We start from the raw sequence: 22302 nt of genomic DNA, 5'->3' as shown, positions 1-22302 counted from the left end.
GGTGCGCTCTATTCTACAACGCACTCTAATGAGCCGGTAATACTCGACGGGCAGCATCCCTTTACTCACCTGCTTGTCGAGCATTATCATCGCCGGGCGGGACACGCGAATAACGAACGAGTCGTCAACGAGCTCCGTCAACGATTCATCATACTGCGCTTGAGGCCTACAGTCAAGAAAGTAGCACGAGTGTGTCAATACTGTCGCGTGTACAAGGCGACTCCGACGACACCACCGAAAGGAGACCTACCTAAAGTGAGGTTGGACTCGGGGCACCGCGCCTTCACCTATTGTGGCGTGGACTATTTCGGCTATGACTATCGGACGAAGACACGAAAAGAGGTGGTGTGCACTATTTACCTGTCTCACCACAAGGGCCATTCATTTAGAGATCGTCCAGTCGCTCTCTACGGACTCAGCTGTTATGGCGCTGCGAAGGATGGCCGCCAGAAGGGGTTGGCCGCGCGTCATATACTCCGACAACGCCACTAACTTTAGAGGGGCCGACGTCGAACTGAGAAATACATACGGAGCATGGATCGCAGCACTACGGGACTACGGTCTGCAGTACAACACCGACTGGCGTTTCATACCGCCGGGGGCGCCACACATGGGAGGAGCCTGGGAGCGCTTAGTGCGTTCAGTAAAAACCGCACTAAGCACCACGCTCAAAGAAAAGTCGCCAAAAGAAGAGGTACTGCAGACGTTAATCACCGAGGCCGAGTACAGCGTGAACGCGCGACCGCTCACGCACGTCTCCGTGGACCCCGAGGACGAGGAAGCACTAACGCCGAATCACTTCCTCATCGGCTCATCGACGGGGCTACCGCGGACGGGGCCATGCACCGAGGCGGACCGCAGCACGTGGAGAAGGGCGCAGGCACTGGCGGACCAGTTCTGGCAGCGATGGCTGCGAGAGTACCTGCCTACGCTCATTCCGCGGGGGCCGTCCAACGCACAGGCGTCACAACTGCGGGAAGGCGATCTCGTAATTGTGGTCGACTACGCCTTACCCCGCAATACCTGGCCGAGAGGAGTCGTCGAGCGAGTTCACCCGGGACCTGATGGCATCGTCCGGTCTGCAGACGTCCGCACAAAGGGAGGTGTGTTCCAGAGGCCAGCGACGAAGCTTGCCGTCCTTCAGATGGAGGAGGCTTCGAAGAATCTACGCCGGGGGGAGAATATTACGGACGACAACGGCCTAAGAATTTAAATGTAAATGTTGATTAATGTAACTTGTGTATGTAATTAAGACTATGTAAATAAGACATTTTATTGCAATAGATATAAGTCCTACGTAATAAGAATAGATATGTAAGAGTAGGATAGCAATAGAGTGTAAGCATAGAATTGTAAGAGTAAGACAGGCTATGTTAGAAAGGGACGGCAATAGGACGCGGTTGCTGACTGAGCCTGCGCCTGTTGCGGTACCCAAAATAAGTACTTAAGCTCGCCTTTTTGTATGGAAAAATGTGTACGCCTCGGAATAAAAACAAGAAGAAAAGAACTGAAGATTCAAGTTGGAGTTTTATTTGAAAACCCATAATCTACACTTATCAAGTGATGATTACAGATTATATAAGAAAATAATACGCACGTAATTTTGAAAAATTTGTGCCTCAGATTCGAACCTCGGACCTCTTTATCAGGAGGTCATTTTAAACTACACTATCACTAACTTAACAAAAATTGCGTAACTCAAAATCTATTACAACTTACCAATTAGTAATTTGTAATTTGACCTTATATGACGTACATTCATATTATCTCATTTGCCTAAAGAAAGTAATTAACCTTGGCATATATTTATATTAGTAAATAAATTGTAATGTTTGTTTGTATTATTAAAGAATATGCTTGTTTCATCATCATCATTATCATCATCAACCCATTACTGTCCCACTGCTGGGCACGGGTCTCCTCTCATAATGAGAAGGATTAGGCCTTAGTCCACCGCGCTGGCCAAGTGCGTATTGATAGACTTCACATACCGTTGAGTTTTTTTTTTTTTTATAAATCTCTCAGGTATGCAGGTTTCCTCACGATGTTTTCCTTCACCGTTTAAGCAAGTGATAATTAATTTCTAATACGCACATAAATTTGAAAATCAGAGGTGCGTGCCTGGGATTTGAACCTCGGACCCCTCGATCGAGAGGCCGCGTTTCTTAACCACTAGGCTATCACTGCTATGCTTGTTTGTGCAGCTCTAATACATTCATATTTCATAATATTTTTATGAGGGTTTCGTACCCAAAGGGTAGGAACGGAATCCTAAATTCAAATTCAAATCTCATTTATTCAAAATTGAATTATATAGAATACTTTTTGAAAGTCAACAAACTACCACCGCTTCGGAAGGTTTTGCTATGGAGAAGAAGCGGCGCAAGAAACTCCATACGTGTGCATATTTGCATCTTTTGCCTTTTACTAAGACTCCACTGTCTGTCCGTCTGTTACAGGGCTCTATCTCTGGAACCGTAATAGATAGACACTTGATTTTTTTTTACAAATAATGTATAACGGTGGCCGCTATTACAACAAATACTAAAAATAAAAAAAAGTTGAATATAAAAAGGGGTCCCCATACAACAAATTGGTATTTTGTATGTATTATGATGTATGTACTTCAATGGCTGCTATAATAAAAAAAACACTATATATTAAAAAAAATGAAAATTTTGGTAGTAGAGAACCCTCCGGGTGCGAGCTCGACTTGCACTTGCCAATTATTTTTTCCTCTTTGTGGAATTAGGTGTGGTGTAACCATGGCGACTACTAAAAAATATAATACACATATTTCCTTTATTTTTATCTGTGGTTTTATGTGGTACGATTGTAGCGACCTCTACATATGACGACCCTCTTAATATATTTAAAAATAGAATTGAATTTCTTTCAGAGGACGATTAATTCGTTGCTATATATTAGAATTAAGTTAAAATGCCTCCGGTGACCTTTATTTTCGCTGATTTATGCACATTTCACAGATTGTGTGGATCTGACAGCCTTTTTTAGCAACAATATTGAAGGAGCGCCTTTTACGTCCCCCTTCCGTCTTCCCTTAGTCCGCTAGAGCCCATGTATCTCTCATAATTAATAATTTATAATTATTAATAATAATCTCTCATAATTAAACACTAATTGGTGTGACGATAGTGCCTCTACGTCTATTTAAGAGTATAAAAAATCTTACCTTTCTTCAACAGTCAAATTCGCTAACTCAGGAACCCAACACCAGTGCTGCTCCGGCGTCAAAGTCATGAAGATTTGCGAGAAATACACAAACGCGACGAAAAACGCAAACGGAATCATTAAGAGAAACAAAATCTTCTGATATAATCCAAATTCGCCGACATGGGGTAATAAATCGTCAAAATCCGTTGCTTTTTTCTCACTGGCAACTTCTTTGTCAGTTTTCGGGTTGGCAACATTGTCGCTGTCATTTTCGTAGCCTTTGTTGACAAATCCGCCATTTAAATTTATGTTTGACAGGTTGTCAGAACCGTTTTGGCGGGAACTGTCATCTTCGCAGCAAGGAGTTCGCTCTTGGGGCGCCATCTTGTTGTTTGTCGATTTGTTTTTTAATTATTTAATGTTCATGCTCTAATTATCGTTGTGATATTATCTGTAACAAAGAAATTAAAAATTATAACAATATTTTATTTGTTTAAAGTTTTCATCATATGCTTTATATTATATCATACTAGCTGACCCGACAAACGTTGTTTTGCCATAAAAATAAAAAAAATGTGAGCCGTCACGGGACGCCTGGCAGATGTGAAACATCGACATTATTTTGTAAAAGTAATATGCAGGAAAGAACATATTGTGATAGGAACTAAATATGTCATAATGATAAAATAAAATATTACGATTTTTTTCCAGATAACGATGACTATTTATTGAATTCGATTGCGCATGGCGACGCGTCGCCACACCGTACACACTACTGCATATAGACTGTATATATATACCATGCGTCGCCACGCCAGAAATCGGTTTTACGTGCGGCTATAGATGTTTCACATCAAAAATGTTAAATGGTACAACCCTTATTACTTAGGGGTACGAAAAATAGATAGTAGCCGATTCTCAGACCTGCTGAATATGCATATAACATTTGGTGAAATTCGGTAATCCCGTTTCGGAAGAGTACGGTAACTAACATTGTGACACGAGTATTTTATATATAAGATAAACCCCATAAGCAAACAGTCAGTCGCTCAATTTGTTATTACAAATATGTCTTAAGTTATTTTACAAATACAAATTCAATGAATCTAGTTCAGAGTCTTGTTATTTACGAAATAATTATAATTCTGGTCACCTTTACGCACTCGAATTGACTCTAAATTACTTAACATTGAACTAGCGTACATTATATTTCGACATAGCTTTATGGTCAATGGGTATTTAAAGCATAAAGTTACTATGTTCTCCTGTTTATGAGCTGACTCACATGAAGTATACTCAATTATGAAGCCACCATCTTAGGCCTTTTTTTTTGTCGAGGCGGAAACCTTCAAAAGGTACCCGACAACGTGGGAGCGACGCCGGATTATGTGGGATTTTTACCGCATTAAAACCCCCCCAGTGGCCGTCCTCTGCGCTGCGTAGAGGACTCCGGGTTCTCCAAAAGAACGCAACCGGAGTCCTCTTAGCGCGTTGCCCTGTCGGGCTCCGCCCAGGTGAGCTTGACGCTCGCCACACCATCTGGTGTGTACGACGGTATGCAACCACACATACCGTCGTCCTTCCCGGGGCCGCTGGCCGGGCGGTTCAAGCTCCACTCTTGCCGCCCGCAACCCCGGAAGCCCCCTTTTAGTCGCCTCTTACGACAGACAGGGGATACCGTAGCCCTATTCTAGTCCCGGAACTACAGGGACAACCATCTTAGGCCTATTCTTTTTATAATATAGGAGTAGCAGACGAGCATGTAGTCCGCTTGATGGTAGGTGGCTACTCCCTCGTCCCTTTAGTTCCGGGAGTAGAATGGACTACGGTATCCCCTGCCTGTCGTAAGAGGCGACTAAACGGGGGTTTCCGGGGTTGCGGGTGGCAAGAGTGGGAGCTCGAACCGCCCGTCAGCGACTCCGAGAAGGACGGCTGTATGTGTGGTACAGATGGTAACTTTAATAAGGTTCCGTTTTTATTACCACTTAACCCTAAAACGCAAGTACTTAGCTAGAAATAGGTGTTACTAAAGATTTAATATTATTATATCAACTTAATACATAATGTATAAATGTGAGTTGTTATTTTGTGCGTTCAAAAAGCGTAATAGTAATCGTTAGCTGTCTAAAATGAATGATCTAGTATCTCAAATTTAATTTAATAGATACAACATAGCAAATAGTAGGGTTACCATCTTATAAAATTCTCGTGTCACAATGTTAGTTACCGTACTCCTCCGTAACGGCTTTACCGATTTTCACCTAATTTTATATGCATATTCAGTAGGTCTGCGAATCGGCTACTATCTATTTTTCATACTCCTAAGTGATGAAGGTTGTTCACCCTTAACATTTTTTTATTTATAAGGCAACACAATGATTGCCGGGTCAGCTAGTATTTATATAAAAAAGTCCTAAACAATTTACAAGTGTATTGATAGCCCAGTGGTTAAGAAACTCGGCCTCTTGATCGAGGTATCGGAGGTTCAATGCCACGCACGTACCTCTGATTTTTTAAATTATGTGCGTATTAGAAATTAATTATCACTAGCTTAAATGATGAAGGAAAACATTTTAAGAAAACTTGGACAACTGAAGGATCTGTACAAAAGACATTGCAAAATTCAGAAGACATTTCAAAACTGAAAGCAAGACTGAATATTCCAAAAATAAAATAGAAAAGTATTTAACAAATGAAATAAATTATTATTAACCTGCAATAGGGGTAACTTTAGTTAAAATATCAATCAAACTGTTGTAAGCTTAAAAGTAAATAATTTTATAAGCCAACTAGCTGACCCGGCAAACGTTGTGTTGCCATATAAATAAAAAATGTTAAGGGTGAACAACCCTTATCTCTTAGGGGTATGAAAAATAGATAGCATTCGATTCTCAGACCTACTGAATATGCATATAAAATTTGGTGAAAATCGGTAAAGTCGTTTCAGAGAAGTACGGTAACTAACATTGTGACACGAGAATTTTATATATAAGATTAAGCCAAAAAATAATTGTAATGTATTTTTTTATAATATAGGAGTAGCAGACGAGCATGCACTCCACCTGATGGTAAGTGTACTGCCGCCCATGGACATCTGTAACCAACCCCAAAAGGATTAGGTATTCCTATTTGAGGTCGGCTACAGATGCGCCGTCATCCCCGAGGTCTAAGCTGGAACGGCTCGGAAAAGTATGTCTTCCTTACCACACCCTTTAAACCAGAACACAGCAGTGCTTAACACTGCTGTTATAACAGAAATAGGTGTGGCGATGGTGCCGCCGGAGTCGTACTGCCTTCAAAATATATATAACTCAAAGGTAACTGACTGATATAGTGATCTATCAACGCACAGCCCAAACCACTGGACGGATCGGGCTGAAATTTGGCATGCAGGTAGATGTTATGACGTAGGCATCCGCTAAGAAAAGATTTTGATAAATTCTACCCCCAAGGGGATAAAATAGGGAATGAAAATATTACTTCGTAACGCGAGCGAAGCCGCGAAAACTCGTTTAAATGTATATGTGCAGCTTACAAAGTAAATATCCTAAATCCTACACAAACATGGCCACCACAAACACCAGGTGTTGTACGCTCAAGGATTATTGCGAAACATTCGCAAATCTTTACTGAGAATGGTAATGACATTTTGCAGTAAACCAACTATTAACTAGCTGTACTTTATTTATTACATGTTAGTTGATATTTAAATTGAAACGCTTCATGGTTCGATTGTAACACCGCCACACCTTTTATAATATAGGAGTAGCAGACGAGCATGCAGTCCACCTGACGGTAAGAGGCTACTGCCGCCCATGTATCTGCAATCAACCCCATGTAGGATTAGATTACTACCTGAGGTTGCACAGATGCGCCGCTACCCCTGAGGACTAAGCTGGAACGCCACGGAACAACTGTTATAACAACAGTGTTGCTGTGTTCTGGTTTGAAGTGTGGTAAGAAAGACACACTGTTCCGAGGCAGTTTAGATCTCAGAGTTAGCGGCCTGTGGCCGAACTCAGGTAGGAATTTAATCTTATCTGGGGTTGATTACAGGCGGTAGTAGCCACTTACAATCAGGTGGACTGTATGCTTGTGAGCTACTTCTATATTATAAAAATAATTGGACAAGTGCGAACCGAACTCGTTGCGTCCAAAAAATCCGTTTTATTTTCATTCTTAGTATTTAATAAGAGCAGATATAATGGGCATGTTAAAATGTAAAGTAAAATTTAAAGTATTAATCTACTCTTTATAATTCATTGGTTTAAATGATAAATACCGGTTTCTTATATGTATAGGGCCCCTCTTTTTTAACTTTAAAAAAATAAAAATAAATAAAGTTTCTATTAAGGTATGTATGTATGTAACGGAATCTTTGAACTCGATTTTTACCCACTTTGAACGGTCCGATTAATTTAAAATTTTGAACACTTATCAAGAACCGATGACAATAAATGTTTTTAATCATTTAGTCCCATTCTCCTCATCAGGATCGTCAGGATAACGATTTTAGCGTTGTTTTTAGTTTTTAAATTATAATTATTACGTTTGTATGCGGAACCCTAAAAAACTAAGCTTTAGTCGCGTACAACCGTTCAACTAATTTCTAATTCATCAATCAAAGATACTATTTGTAATACCAATGAATTAAATAATCGCGTGATTAAAAATCATGGTTAATTACAAAAAAATAATTATTTTCACCATGGCCTCGTTTTGAAAATTGTAACAAAACGCTTCGCGCCAAGAATAATTACAGATGATATAATTATTATCCTTGTCTATAAAAATTATATTGTCTTTGTTTTTTTTTTACCCGACTGCGAAGGCTAATATTTATTTCGAGCGTATATGTATGTCTCATTATTTCATATACATTTCACAGACTTTTTGATCCTAATGACCTATTTTTTAGCTGATAAAAACACATTTCAGATGTTTTCACCTATATACCATCCTTCCTGGAGTATCCAGTCCAACAACCCATTACTGTCCCACTGCTGGGCACGGGTTTCCTCTCAGAATGAGAAGGAATAGGCCATAGTCCAAGCTGGCAAGTGTGCATACCAATAAAAAAGAATCTTAAATGTCTACCAAATAAGTCTACCAAGACTTCACATATATTTGAGATTATTTTTTATATAAATCTCTCAGGTATGCAGGTTTCCTCACGATGTTTTCGTTCACGGTTTAGCAAGTGATAATTAATCTCTAATACGCACATAACTGAAAAATCAGAGGTGCGTGCCTGGGGTTTGAAGCTCGTACCCCTCGATCGAGAGGCCGAGTTTCTTAACCACTAGGCTATCACTGCCTCATCCTACCAGGAGTGAAAAGCTTTAATAGGCAAAATACGAGATTTTATCTGCTTATGTAAAAAAATCATTGGGTTGTCGGGAGTGCCGGCAGAAGTGAAACTTGAATATAAACGTTGTGCATTTTTGATATTTTGGAATGGTCAGGGAATAATTTTGCACGAATTGCTTTAATTTTCATTATAAAAGTGCTATAATTGTTGTGGTAAAATACAATATTCATTTATTACGCTATCGTACACAAACATGATAGTCTTCCGAATTTTCGATGAGGTCACGTGTAGTTTTTGAGGTTTTTCGAGGGGGAAACCTTCAAAAGGTACCCGGTGCCGTGGGAGCGACACGGGGTTATGTGGGACTTTTACCGCACTAAAACCCCCCGGTGGCCGTTCTCGACGCTGCGTAGAGGACTCCGGGATCTCCAAAGGAACGCGACCGGAGTCCTCACAGCGCACTGCCCCGTCGGGCTCCGCCCAGATGAGTTTGTATCACCACACCGTCTGGTGTATACAACGGAATGCAACCACACGTACCGTTGTCCTCCCCGGGGTCGCTAGCCGGGCGGTTCGAGCTCCCCCTCTTGCCGCCTGCAACCCCGAAAGCCCCTTTTAGTCGCCTCTTACGACAGGCAGGGGATACCGTAGCCCTATTCTAGTCACGGAACTACAAAGTCACAACACGTGGAAACAAAGGCGAGTTTAACATTTTTTATCCATCACAAAAGTGAACAAAGCCGCTAAAGAAGTTTTCGCTTCAAAAATCTACCGTTGGCAACCATCATCACAGACAACGTCATTTCAAACTACGTTAGAACTGACGACACGACATCGTACTTCACGATACGACATCGTGTCGTCATGTCGCAATAGTGCATATTTATCAAGTTATGTAATGCCTTTCATGGTTAGGGGCAGTTATTTACATTTCTAATTAGAACAATTAAATGATAGTTTTCTATTAAAACTTACAGTTCTAGTCATCATCATCAACCCATTATTGTCCCACTGCTGGGCACGGGTCTCCTCTCAGACTCATTCTGATTATTATTCAGGATTAGGCCATAGTCCACCGCGCTGGCCAAGTGCGTATTGGTAGACTTCACATACCTTCGAAAACTTGACATTTTTAAAGATTTCTCAGGTATGCAGGTTACCTCACGATGTTTTTCCTCATCGTTTAAACAAGTGATAATTAATTTCTATTACGTACATAACTTTGAAAAAATCAGAAGTGCGTGCCTGGGATTTGAACCTCGGACCCTTCGATCGAAAGGCCGAGTTTCTTAACCACTAGGCTATCACTGCATCTATCTCTAGTAGGTACCTTGCTATTGCGTTTTGTCGTAACGTCAGCCATTTGCTATCCAATTCTTAGAATCCAAAAAATACCAATTCTTACTACCGTGACTAAAATAATTATGGATAAATGAATAAATCAAAATTGATAAAGTATTCCTAATTACTTCATTGAAAACCACGGTATTGCGTGAGAGCATTGTTTGTTAAAATTCTGATACTGACTGTTAAAATAAACAAAATATTATAAAAACAAAAATCCAAAACTATAGCCTATGTCACTCCCACAATTTAGACGAATCCAACGACACCTCATATGTTAATCCGTCAAGCCGTTTGTGCTGCAGCGCGTGAGAAAGAATGAGACAAACATAGATACGCTCGAAAAACATTACCATCTGTAGTTATTTCTACCTCATAACAGCAGTGTTAAGCTCTGCTGTGTTCTGGTTTAAAGTGTGGTAGGGGAGACATACTTTTCCGAGACATTCTAGCTTAGTCCTCAGGGGTAGCGGCGCATCCGTAGCCGACCTCAGGTAGGAATGTCTAATCCTATCTGGGGTTAATCACAGATGTCCATGGGCGGCAGTAGCCACTTACCATCAGGTGGAGTGCATGCTCGTCTGCTAGTCCTATATTATAAAAACACGTACATACTCTCATATAACATTACCCTCCGCAGTCGAGTAAAGGGCTCTTCTAGCCCAACAGTGGGCACGATAAATGGGCAACAGTAAGGTTCTATATTAAAATAACATAATCATAATATACTTCTTGTTTTATGATTCTCACGCGTCAATATAATTACTAACATGGATTTAAATTATCTGGATATGCTATGTACACTTTGTTCTTATATATTAAGGTTAAGGAATAAGGACCCTTTGTGGTGCGACTCCGGTAACACCGCCACATCTATGTCTGTTATAACAGCAGTGTTGCGCTGCTGTGTTCTGGTTTGAAGTGTGGTAAGGGAGACATACTTTGCCGAGGCGTTTCAACTTAGTCCTCAGGCGTAGCAAGGTATCTGTGGCCGACCTCTGCAGTTGGGAATCTAATCTAGGGTTGATTACAGATAAGCATGGGCATGGATGGCAATTTTTATAGAGTAGGAGTAGATGGTAAGTGGCTACTGCCACCCATGGACATCCGTAAACAACCCCAGATAAGATTAAATTCCTACCTAAGTTCGGCCACAGATACGCCGCTACTCCTGACTAGTCCTCAGGCGGTAAGTATTTTTTTATATACGAGTATATATACAGGGTGAATTTTTCAAATGGGCCTTCAGGGCCAAATCCGAATCTATAAAGATTAGCGAATAAGGCTGATAGCAGTTACGAGATCGATCTTTATAAAAACTAGAACGGCGTCATTAGTTTGTTTAATATCTTTTTTCCCTAGCTGAGAATCGAACGAGTTGGCTTTGTATGGCCTAATGTTTGACATCATATGAAAGCGGACGTTTTGTTCTCCAGTAATTCATATGTTTATGTGCAAGTTAATTAAGATTATTTTTCACATCATTATAATAAATTGTCAACGTGCTATGCGCAGATCGTTTAATACAGAGGTAAAATGACAATTTGCGTGACTGACTTTTACGTCAAAACTGAGTGATTACCATAGATATATTATCCTACTGGCGTAGAAATATATCTATGGTGATTACTAACTAATTATACTAAATCATATTTAACGTTGGAAAGAAGTTGTAAACAACAAAATAATACTTTAAAGTAATCAGTTATCTATTTTTATTGAAAATAAATCTTAAAAATAGCGGAAACTTAGTTACCATCCTATTACTATCTCATACTAAGCCGTAAGTAATGGTCATATAGTTATATCAAAATATGCCTTTTCCTTTAGTTTGTTATATAACTTTGCTTCCCAGAATTTGTTCCTTATAAGCGACACTATCCAATGATGTAATACAGGATGTGTTTTTTTCAAAATGAACTCGTTCGATTCACGGATAGGGAAAAAGATATTTCAAAAAACCAATGACGCAGTTATTATTTATATCAAAATCGGTCTCGTAACTTTCAGCATTTGACTAATACTTATAGCTTCGGATTTCGCCCTGAAAGCCTATTTGAAAAATTCACTCTGTATATTTGAGTCTAACGATAAAGCAGACGTGCTACCTTATGGAAATATCCCTCATCTCCCTTACCTTTCAAATCGGACACAGCAGCGCTTAACACTGAAATAGGAGTCGAACCACAGAGGGTTCTACTATTCTTTTTTCCTTTCTTTTTTTAACGCTCACAGCCCTACACTAGGATTCCCTGTATCGTGGGTGCAATGGACACACACAGACAAATACAAACACCGAGACCCAGAAACAAAAACCTAAATTTATCATTTATAAAACGGACCCTGCGACCCCCTGCGACAGACCGGTATGGTGACCGCTCCGCCACGGGAGTCATCAAACCACGACGACCACCATTCATCAACCCATTACTGTCCCACTGCTGGACACGGGTCTCCTCTCAGAATGAGAATTAGGCCATAGTCCACCGCGCTGGCCAAGTGCGTATTGGTAGACTCCACATACCTTTGAGATTTTTTTTATCTCAGGTATGCAGGTTTCCTCACGATGTTTTCCTTCACCGTTTAGCAAGTGATAATTAATTTCTAATACGCGACTATTTTAACAAATTCGATCGTTTGTACAGACATCGTCTCCATTCTTCATACATCTTGTTATTCGTGGGAAGTCACGATATCTACCCATTGGGGTCAATGTCAGCTATTTGACCATCGGGACCAACAACCTTATTACCAACACACAAGACCTATTTTTGAATAGCAAAACAGAAAATGCAATTTTGTGATTTAACCAAGTATTACACTTTATAGAGTCTTATTACTAGGGACATAAGGTCTATTATCCCTTAACTAAGTACGTATATAAAATTGTCAATTGATATATAAGATGAGCATAAATGAACCTTTTTGCTTTAAATATAGGGTTGAAAATGCAATTCTTTATGTAATTTGCAGTTAAAAATAAGGCATATTTAGTAATTATTTTAACTAAGATTCCTTCTTCTCTAAACAAAGCATAAGATTTTTTTTGAAAAACTAATTTGGAATGCCTAAGGAGCCAGTACCCTTACCATGAGTTTTTACGTTTTGACAAATATGACTGTTTTGGTATTTGTTTACGTATTTGCCTATACAATACCCAATCAGCGCCCCTAGCGGATTGTATCAGAACTATAGTGTCAGTAACGTAACATTAAATGTCTAAATTGACAAAATGGCGCTTTATGTTTTGTCTCTCTTTTTTGCGAACATGTGATGTAGACAGAAAGACTTGAGCACTTACTTATTGTTACGTTTACTCAGTCTAATGAAGCAAACGGAACAGAATATTGGATTCAGTAAACGTAACGTAAAATTGTGGGATGTTTTGAAAACTCATGGTAAGGGTACAGAGGTGGTTTATTTGTACCTGATTTTTTGCAATGAATCATAGGATTGCTATCTCTGAAGACTAAATTAGAACGCCTCGGTAACATCACAGATATTGTATAAATATGAGAAATCGAGGTCGATCATACAGGCGTGAGCTCTAGTAACTTAGTTGGAACGCGTTATACTAAGTGATTATTTGACTGACAAAACGGTGTGGTCGGAAGTAGTTCCAGCTCTACATGTACCATTAGGTTAAGTTTAACATTGTAAAAAATAATTTTTTAAAAGATGTGTGTTATGGAGTTTCTTTCGCCGCTTCTTCTCCATATTGAAACACCTTGTGAAGTGGTGGTAGTTGTATTGACATTCAAAAAGTGCTCTGTAAAGAACCTATTTTGAATAAAAAAAAATGATTTGATTTATGTTTTTTGGTGCACACATATTCGAAGGTGGTAGAATCCTCTATGGTTCAACTCCGGCGGCATCACTGTCACACCTATTTCTACCTCATAACAACAATAATAAGCGCTGCTGTGTTCTGGTTTGAAGGTTGTAGTAAGGGAGACATATTTTTCCAAGGCGTCCCAGTTTAGTCCTCGGGGATAGCGGCGCATCTGTGGCCGACCTCAGGTAGGAATATCTAATCCTATCTGGGGTTGACTACAGATGTCCATGGGCGACGGTAACCACTTACCATCAAGTGGACTGCATGCTCGTCTGCTACTCCTATATTATAAAAACTTAATGTTTTATTTACTTCTGACCTATGACATTGCATGCTCGTTTACTTAATAATATTCATAAATTCGTAATTTAGATCGTTGCATATCCGGGAATCGAACGCGGAACTGTTCTGTTTAATGAACTAAACAAGTACATAGTCTCAATAAGGATAACGCAAACAACTTTATTTCCGTGTACACACAAGGGCAGCGCACCCACACATGATCACCAAAACCACATATTTTAACAACATTTCTTAGATCAGAGTTTCTCAAAGTTTGTACCCCTTAGGGGGACACTTAGGTTGTGTTTATTATATCAAAGTAGCTTGCAGTCCACCTGATTGTAAGTGGCTTCTGTCTCTAGACATCTGAAAGGAATCTCAGATAAGATTAGAATTCTACTTAAGGTTAGCAACAGATGCGTTGCTACCCCTGAGGATTAAATTGAAACGCCTCAGATATATGTGTCTCCTTTATCACACCCTTCAAAGCGGAACACAGCAACGCTTAATACTGCTGTTATTAGGCAGAAAAGGACCTACAAAGGATTTCACCATCTTATTATGAGGGATACGCGACATAATTTTCGTAATGACGGCTACTTAGTTCATCCAATTAAATAATTTATCTTAGTACTGAAAGATAGAAATAACTTTATTACGTATTCGCAAAGTTATCAACAAAAACACACATTATAGTCATCACAATTTAATAGGTCCATTTTGACACACGCCATCGCTAGGCTCTAAGCATGTGATATACAAATCGATAACCAAAAAAACCGATTTTTACGACAAATCGATTACAAGCATACACCGTATTGTATAATTTACGTAATATTTTTTAAACAGAATATTTTTCTATATTTTTCTAAATTATCTAAAAAATCAATAAAAAGGAGAAAAGATAAAAGTGTAATTTAAAAATTTAATCATTTTTAGAAGATTAGATAAAGCATCGGTCGTAAACTGTTTTTTTTTTTGGTTTATCATTCACTAAGAAACAAAGTTTTGATTATTTTATTGTTGTTATAATGAAAAAGGGATAAATAATTCGTTATTGATAATTCTAAGTTTCGATTATTTGAAAGTAAATCGATTATGGTTTCTTCCGAATGCTTTGAAGCCGCAAGCTCTAACCGTCACGTGGTCGTAATCTGCCTACTAAAAAGTTAGTTTAAGACATTAATGACATTGGGATGGCATGTGTCAAAGTGGGCCTATTAAATTGTGACGACTATAATTTATAATAACAATTCATATAATTTATTATTTCTATATATATATTTGTCTTAAATAAAATATCCATTTGAACTCTTAAAGGGGTACTAAATTATTATATAACTTTGAGAACCTCTGTCTTAGACCAAAAAAATAGTGCGTATAGCTTTTACGCGTAATTTGTTTGACATTTGTGGTTGGTATTTAAAAACAAAATAAGAAAGATAAGAAATAAAGGGAATTCCCACATGAGTTGGTGATGTCAAAAACATTGCATATATTTTTTTAAGGTACTAAGGAACCCTTTTGCAAATCCGAATCGCACTTGGCCGATTCTTATTTTATACACAATCGAGTAAAGGTTAACTTTGTATTTAATTAACATAAGTATTTGATTAATTAATAGTTATCCATGTAACTAATCTTAGACAATCAGGAAGACATGAAAATGGAAAAATGTCAATAAACTATTAATCCTAATTAATATTATAAATACAGCAGTGATAGCCTAGTGGTTAAGAAACTCGGCCTCTCGATCGAGGGGTCCGAGGTTCAAATCCCAGGCACGCACCTCTGATTTTTCAAAGTTATGTGCGTATTAGATATTAATGACTTGCTTACACGGTGAAGGAAAACATCGTGAAGAAACCTACATACCTGAGAGATTTATAAAAAAAGAAAAAGAAACTCAAAAGTATGTGAAGTCTACCAATACTTGGCCAGCGCGGTGGACTATGGCCTAATCCTTCTCATTATGAGAGGAGACCCGTGCCCAGCAGTGGGACAGTAATGGGTTGTGATGATGATGATGATGATGATGATGATGATGATTATAAATGCCAATGTGAGTTGGTTTGTTTGCTACATTTTCACGCCTTAACTACATAGCTGATTGTTATGAAAAAAGGCGCCAAAAAAGGATAAAAACGCTGTGGGTAAAAGCTGGTTCACTATGTAACACAAATACATAAAATTTAAATATCTGTCTGTATATCTACACTAATATAACTAAGAGGAAAACTTTGTTTGATTGTTTGGTTGTAATGAATAGGCTCAAAAACTACTGGACCGATTTTAAAAATTCTTTCACGATTAGCTACACGAAAGCTACATTATCCACGAGTAAACCATAGATTAGTAAAGATTACTCACTTCTAACAAGAAAACGTAACCTTTTGACAATTGTTACTGTCAATTACTTTCGTGTTTGAAAAATATTAAAAAAAAAATGTGAGCCGTCACGGGACGCCTGGCAGATGTGAAACATCGACATTATTTTGTAAAAGTAATATGCAGAAAAGAACATATTGTGATAGGAACTAAATATGTCATAATGATCAAATAAAAATTTACGATTTTTTTATAGAAGAGAATTTAATTACCTCCTTACCATATATAATTTTCCAGATAACGATGGCTATTTATTGAATTCGATTGCGCATGGCGACGCGTCGCCACACCGTACACACTACTGCATATAGACTGTATATATATACCATCGTATAGCGTGGCGACGCGTGACGCCACAGCATGCGTCGCCACGCCAGAAATCGGTTTTACGTGCGGCTATAGATGTTTCACATCAATTAGTTTTTAGATCGTCTACGAATGAAATTATATTTCTTCGCACTTTTTCTTCGATCTCGTGTCTCAACTGGGCATGTCGGCAATATTCTTCGTTACACCATGACAGCCATTAAACGGCTGAGAGAATTGTCAGTTGTTTAAGTCATTTAACGGCTTCCTTCAATTACAAGGCGGTGAGATATCTATACTTATCTATGCTTTAAACATAACAAAATAACTTTCACATTTATAATATGGCATGGATCAACTTGTCTATCTCACCGAGAATTGAACCCGGATCCATCTACCAGCTACTACGCCGTGAGGTCATACGAGTAGAAACCAATTATTTATCGACGTTTAAACAACCAGGAATTATTGAAGGTCTCTCACATTCGAAATATATTTCTACTAGTGTGTCATACTAATGATAGGTTGTTACAAGGGTTTCTGATCTCCCGGCATTTTATCTACTCGGGAATTTCAGCCACAATTTCCCGGGAATTCCCGGGAACTGGGGAAATTTTCGAAACGTTATGGATTTTGTATCTCCAACTATTATAACTCTTATTTCTAGGTATGATCCACTTCGTGTTTAAAACAATTGTATTCAAAAACTAAAAACCCCACTAAAATCGCATAAGGAAAATCGGTTATAATGATTTCTGACGATCCTGATGAGGAGAATGGGATAAAATTATTAAAATCGCGTATTGTCATCGGTTTTTGATTGTTCAAAATTTTAAATTAATCGGACTGTTCAAAGTGGGTACAAATCGAGTTCAAAGATTCCGTTACATACATACATAGATAGATACAACCCAAGCTAGTAAAGGCGTGTTAAAAAGAGGCACGGGTTAGTGCCCGAACCATGTCAAATATTTTATCAATTATCCATAAGGCTAACAACTATACAACTTATGACTTTATAATAGTGTTCTGCTACTGCCGCCCGCGGGCATCTGTAATCAACCCATAATAGGATTAGAAATTCCTACCTAAGGTCAGCTACAGATGCTCTACCCCTGAAGACTAAGCTGGAATGCTAAATAAGTATGTCTCCCTTACCACACTTCTAACCAGAACACAGCAGGACTTAACACTGGTGTTATAACAGAAGTAGGTGTGGCGGTGCTGCCGCCGGAGTCGAACCACATAGTTCTACTTTTTAAATAAACGAAAAATTATTAAATTATTTTCGAAACATTCTTATAAACAATGTTTATAATTTCGATACAAGACATTCAAATATGACTCAATACTACAAAATATGTTTACAGTCATATAAAATTATTACATTATTTAATTAATTCTTTAATGTACCATTTTAATTACCAGTTCATTAATTTTAGTAACTTACGAAACATTATTAAAAAGAAGTAAACAGTGGTTAAAACGCTAATGGAGGAGTCCGAGGTTCAAATCCCAGGCACATACTTATTTTTCGAAGTTATGGGAATATTAAAAAATAATTATTACTTGCTTCAACGTTAAAGGAAAACATCGTGAGGAAACCTACATACTTGAGAAATCTTAAAAAAAAACTTTTCAAAGGTATGTGAAGTCTACCAATACGCACTTGGCCAGCGCGGTGGACTATGGCCTAATCATTCTTATACTGAGAGGAGACCCGTACCCAGCAGTGGGACACTGGGTTGATGATGATAGTGATTTAGCGGGCATTTTTTATTATTTTTATTGTACATTTTGTAACTCTATGCATACGTGACTTTTATATCGCCTGTTTCGTAAATACATAGAAACACACATAGACAAGCATTTAACACCCAGACCCAGGATATCTACATTCATCATGATGCTAGTTAAAAGTCTGTTTGGACTCAAAATATTTTCAAGAGTAAGTTTTTATCCTAGGCATAGATTAGTAAAGATACTTCGCGCCTTGAAATTGAATGAAGCCACAAACAGCTTATTAGTAATTTCTTTTTTTGAATTCTTGACAAATAAAAACATTTTTAGAGAACATTTACGAATAAATAACTAATACTGCGTAATTTACGTAATAAATAATTAATTATTTCAAATATTTTAGGGACATTTTAGCACGGAGACGTGGCAAAACTTTTTTACGCAACTATTTCAATTCCCAAAACTGGGTACATTTTCTTGTTAGGAGTGAGTAATCTTTACTAATCTATGATCCTAGGTTATTTTTTAAGACCGACAAATTCTTGGTTTAACTTCTTGTAGGACTCTCATTCGTTAAATTTATTTTATAAAGTTTTTTTACTAATTTGTTTTTTATACTCGTATATATAGATTTTTGTCATGTTTTTTTTATAATCTGTACATATTCAAACTTTCTCCGCATTACAGAGATAGAAAAGTAAAACAAAAAAACAAAGGCGCGAAATTTTTACTTGTTTATAGTTTACTATTTTAAGATGATCATGTGACAAAACAGTTAAAACACTTAATAACATACGAAATAAAGCTTTTCGGCTTCTAATACGTTATTCTCATTACATAACTGTAATAAATAATGATTAAATTTATTTATAGTCAATAAAAACGGTATAAATGGCTGTTTGTAACATATACTTTTGTTTTCATACATAATCTGTGATTTATAGTCCTTTGTCTCAAGTTTATGTTTTACATCACACAAAAAGGCTAAGGAATCTTGATCTATACTGTCTTCTATCTAAGTAATTGAAATGCCCATATTTTTATAATGTATTCAATTAAAAGAATACGGAAAAAGTTTTATGCATATTTATAAACATTTTATATTTATCGCGCGTAATATGAAGGTTCGCTATATTTAAAAAAAAAGAATAATCATAGATCATAAACATAATTCTGAAAAAAAAAAACAATCATGAACATACCTACCATTCCTTTTTCAAACTGAAAACCGGAACGTCACACAGATAAAAAATAGCACAACACTTCGTGTTATTTCAAGGGTTGTCAATTGTCCGATCTAAATAACACAGATAACACAAGTACTATACGGTTTGGCGCGTAAATTTACTTGTTTTTTTTTAATGTAACAGGCAAACGCAGCGATCGCTGCGCCTACATCGACTGAGCCAGCGTTGTTCTAACCTTGCTTTTTAAACTGCATAAAGTTATATCATTGAACGTAACTATACATAACCGGGTGATTTACTAGCTTTGGGTTCGGCTTTGTTCGTTTATTTTTAAATCAGGGCGTTAGGTTCAACAGGATAGCCTGTAATATCTTATTTCTAAGAGCACAGGTCAACGTTTCCTTGAATTAATAAAGATAGACAAACATACAAGATACGCGCGAAAAACATAACCCTTCCTTGGCAGCCGGATAAAAAGTTAAGCAAATTTTTTGAAAAAATCTTAAAATATTATTTTTTTGATCCTATTTTTTATCTCTTTGGGTATTGAAACTGTCAAAATAAAATGACCATTCCTATTAGGTAAGTATATAAATTAAAATTCAATGTTCCTTTTTAAAATTAAAATTATTTTGGAGTGTTTTAAAAAAATAATAAGAGTGACTTTTTACAATACCGCTAGATAATAAATCAACACCATGAAGTTGAAATTTTACAAGTTTTGAAAATCAAAAAAGACAAGATTATTTTTTTTTATTTATAAGCATAGATTAGTAACGATTACTCACTCCTAACAAGAAAATGTACCCAGTTTTAAGAATTGAAATAGTTGCGTCAAAAAGTTTTGGCACGTCTCCGCGCTAAAATGACCCTAAAACATTTGAAATAATTATTTATTTATTACGTAAATTAGTTATTTATTCGTAAATGTTCGCTAAAAATGATTTTATTTGTCAAGGATTCAAAAAAAGAACTTACTAAAATAAGCCATTTGTGGCATCATTCAATTTCAAGGCGGCGAAGTATCTTTACTAATCTATGCCATGAAGTTGAAATTTTACAAGTTTTGAAAATCAAAAAAGACAAGATTATTTTCTTTTATTTATAAGTTAAGATGTTACGTACTTTAAAAAATCCGTACAATGTTCACAATTTTCATATTATTATTCCAAAATTTGGAAGAACAAACAAACATTCCAATTTCTATATATAAAATGGATTTACCATTCTATCTTGACCTCCATACAATTACCGTACGTGACGGTACTGTTTTGGCGCCAAATTTCGCTGGCCGCCATTTTAGATTTGTTTTTGGCGGTTCTACTCTTTCCTACTTCCGGTGACAAGATTTTGAACATTTGTCTATTGTCAAGGAAACATTTGTCAAAAAAAACTAGGTAGTAATTATGCTTAATTTTAATTAATTTTTAACTATATATAGGTTAAAGCTAGCCTTCGGTAAGCGACTGCTGCCCATGGACATCTATAATCAACTCCAGATAAGATTAGATTCCTACCTGAGGTCGGCTACAGATGCGCCGCTACTCCTGAGGACTAAGCTGGAACGCCTCGGAAAAGTATGTCTCCCTTACCACACCCTTCAAACCAGAACACAGCAGCGCTTAACACTGCTGTTATAACAGAAATAGGTGTGGCGGTGGTGCCGCCGAAGTCGAACTACACCGGGTTCTACCATCAAAATTAGGTTAATTACAGATGTCCATAAGATGATTTTATCATCAGGTAGACTACACATAATTCACTACATTTTATGAAAACACTCCATTTACTGAAATATGACACGAAAAATATAATTTTAAACAAAAAATAACAATTAACAAAAACTATGATATTTAGCAGTAACATAATAAAATTCGAAGATTACTTGCCAAGTACGTGATAAAAGATTATAAAAAATAAGAACAAAAAGTTACACCAAATGTTACATGAAGTAGGTAGCTTAAATTAAATATTATTTAATTTACAATGTTCGCGTCTTTTGATGAATATGATATCTTCATCTCTACATATAAGAAGAATGTGAGTTTCGTGTGTCTGTACTAGGGTTGTTGCGAATATCAGCATCAGCATCCGCTGATTATCAGCTTCATTTTAAATATCAGCATCAGCATCCGCATCCGCAACAAAAGATGCTGATTTTTAATGCTGATATTGAAGTTGTAACGTGTTCGTTGAAGGCGGGACCGAGCTTAAATCACGTGGAGTTTTAGCCAATCACAGACGGTTTATAAACACAAGTTGTCACTTGTTCCCTCATCAAACAATTCGATTGTATTGACAACGTAATTTGGTCAGACATCAATGACTTTCGATCATAGTTCAATCAATCAATCAATAACAGAATTATGTATTCAATTCATAATGCCACATCCAGTGAAAAGTGCAATATGACCAAATATTTCGTTATTGAATAAAGATACGGCACAGTGTAGTATTCGTTAAAAAAAATAACAAAAAATGCCGACTTTTGTGTCACTGCACAGTGGAGGGTAGCTGAAGTGGATGTTGGCCCGGCACATGATTCCGAAGTCGGCGCTAAATATATTTCGTTGGATAACGGCGTAAACAGCGTGTTCAATATGAGCGCCGGCTTCGGAGACATGCGCCGAGCCAAAATTTGTTTCAGTTGATTTTTGCTTTGTAGTGACATTGAAGTCGATTGTATTTTAAAATTTTTTTTTCACCTTTTTTAGTAATGACATACTAAAAATCTT

At 37.3% G+C, this 22302-nt stretch overlaps 1 protein-coding gene across 2 annotated transcripts in view; it reads right to left on the bottom strand.

Moving 5' to 3' along the window:
* The window catches only part of LOC140756885 (organic cation transporter protein), a 55986-nt gene extending 36203 nt beyond the window's left edge, over positions 1 to 19783 (bottom strand). Inside the window, exons 1-2 of one of the 2 annotated variants that reach the window (XM_073092418.1) lie at positions 19583 to 19783; positions 3194 to 3625 (exon numbers count right to left, since the gene is read on the bottom strand). In XM_073092418.1, coding sequence (XP_072948519.1) covers positions 3194 to 3558 — 365 coding nt within the window. In that variant the 5' untranslated portion in view covers positions 3559 to 3625; positions 19583 to 19783. The remainder of the gene's footprint in view (positions 1 to 3193; positions 3626 to 19582) is intronic. The other variant, XM_073092419.1, reaches the window with a different exon arrangement.
* Between the last annotated feature and the right edge of the window lie 2519 nt (positions 19784 to 22302).

This window comes from Epargyreus clarus, unplaced genomic scaffold (assembly GCF_041222505.1).
Source record: "Epargyreus clarus isolate Ecla_fem2 unplaced genomic scaffold, WU_Ecla_fem_2.2 ptg000036l, whole genome shotgun sequence".
Classification (NCBI taxonomy): domain Eukaryota; kingdom Metazoa; phylum Arthropoda; class Insecta; order Lepidoptera; family Hesperiidae; genus Epargyreus; species Epargyreus clarus.
This window is presented reverse-complemented; position numbering and strand designations above follow the sequence as displayed.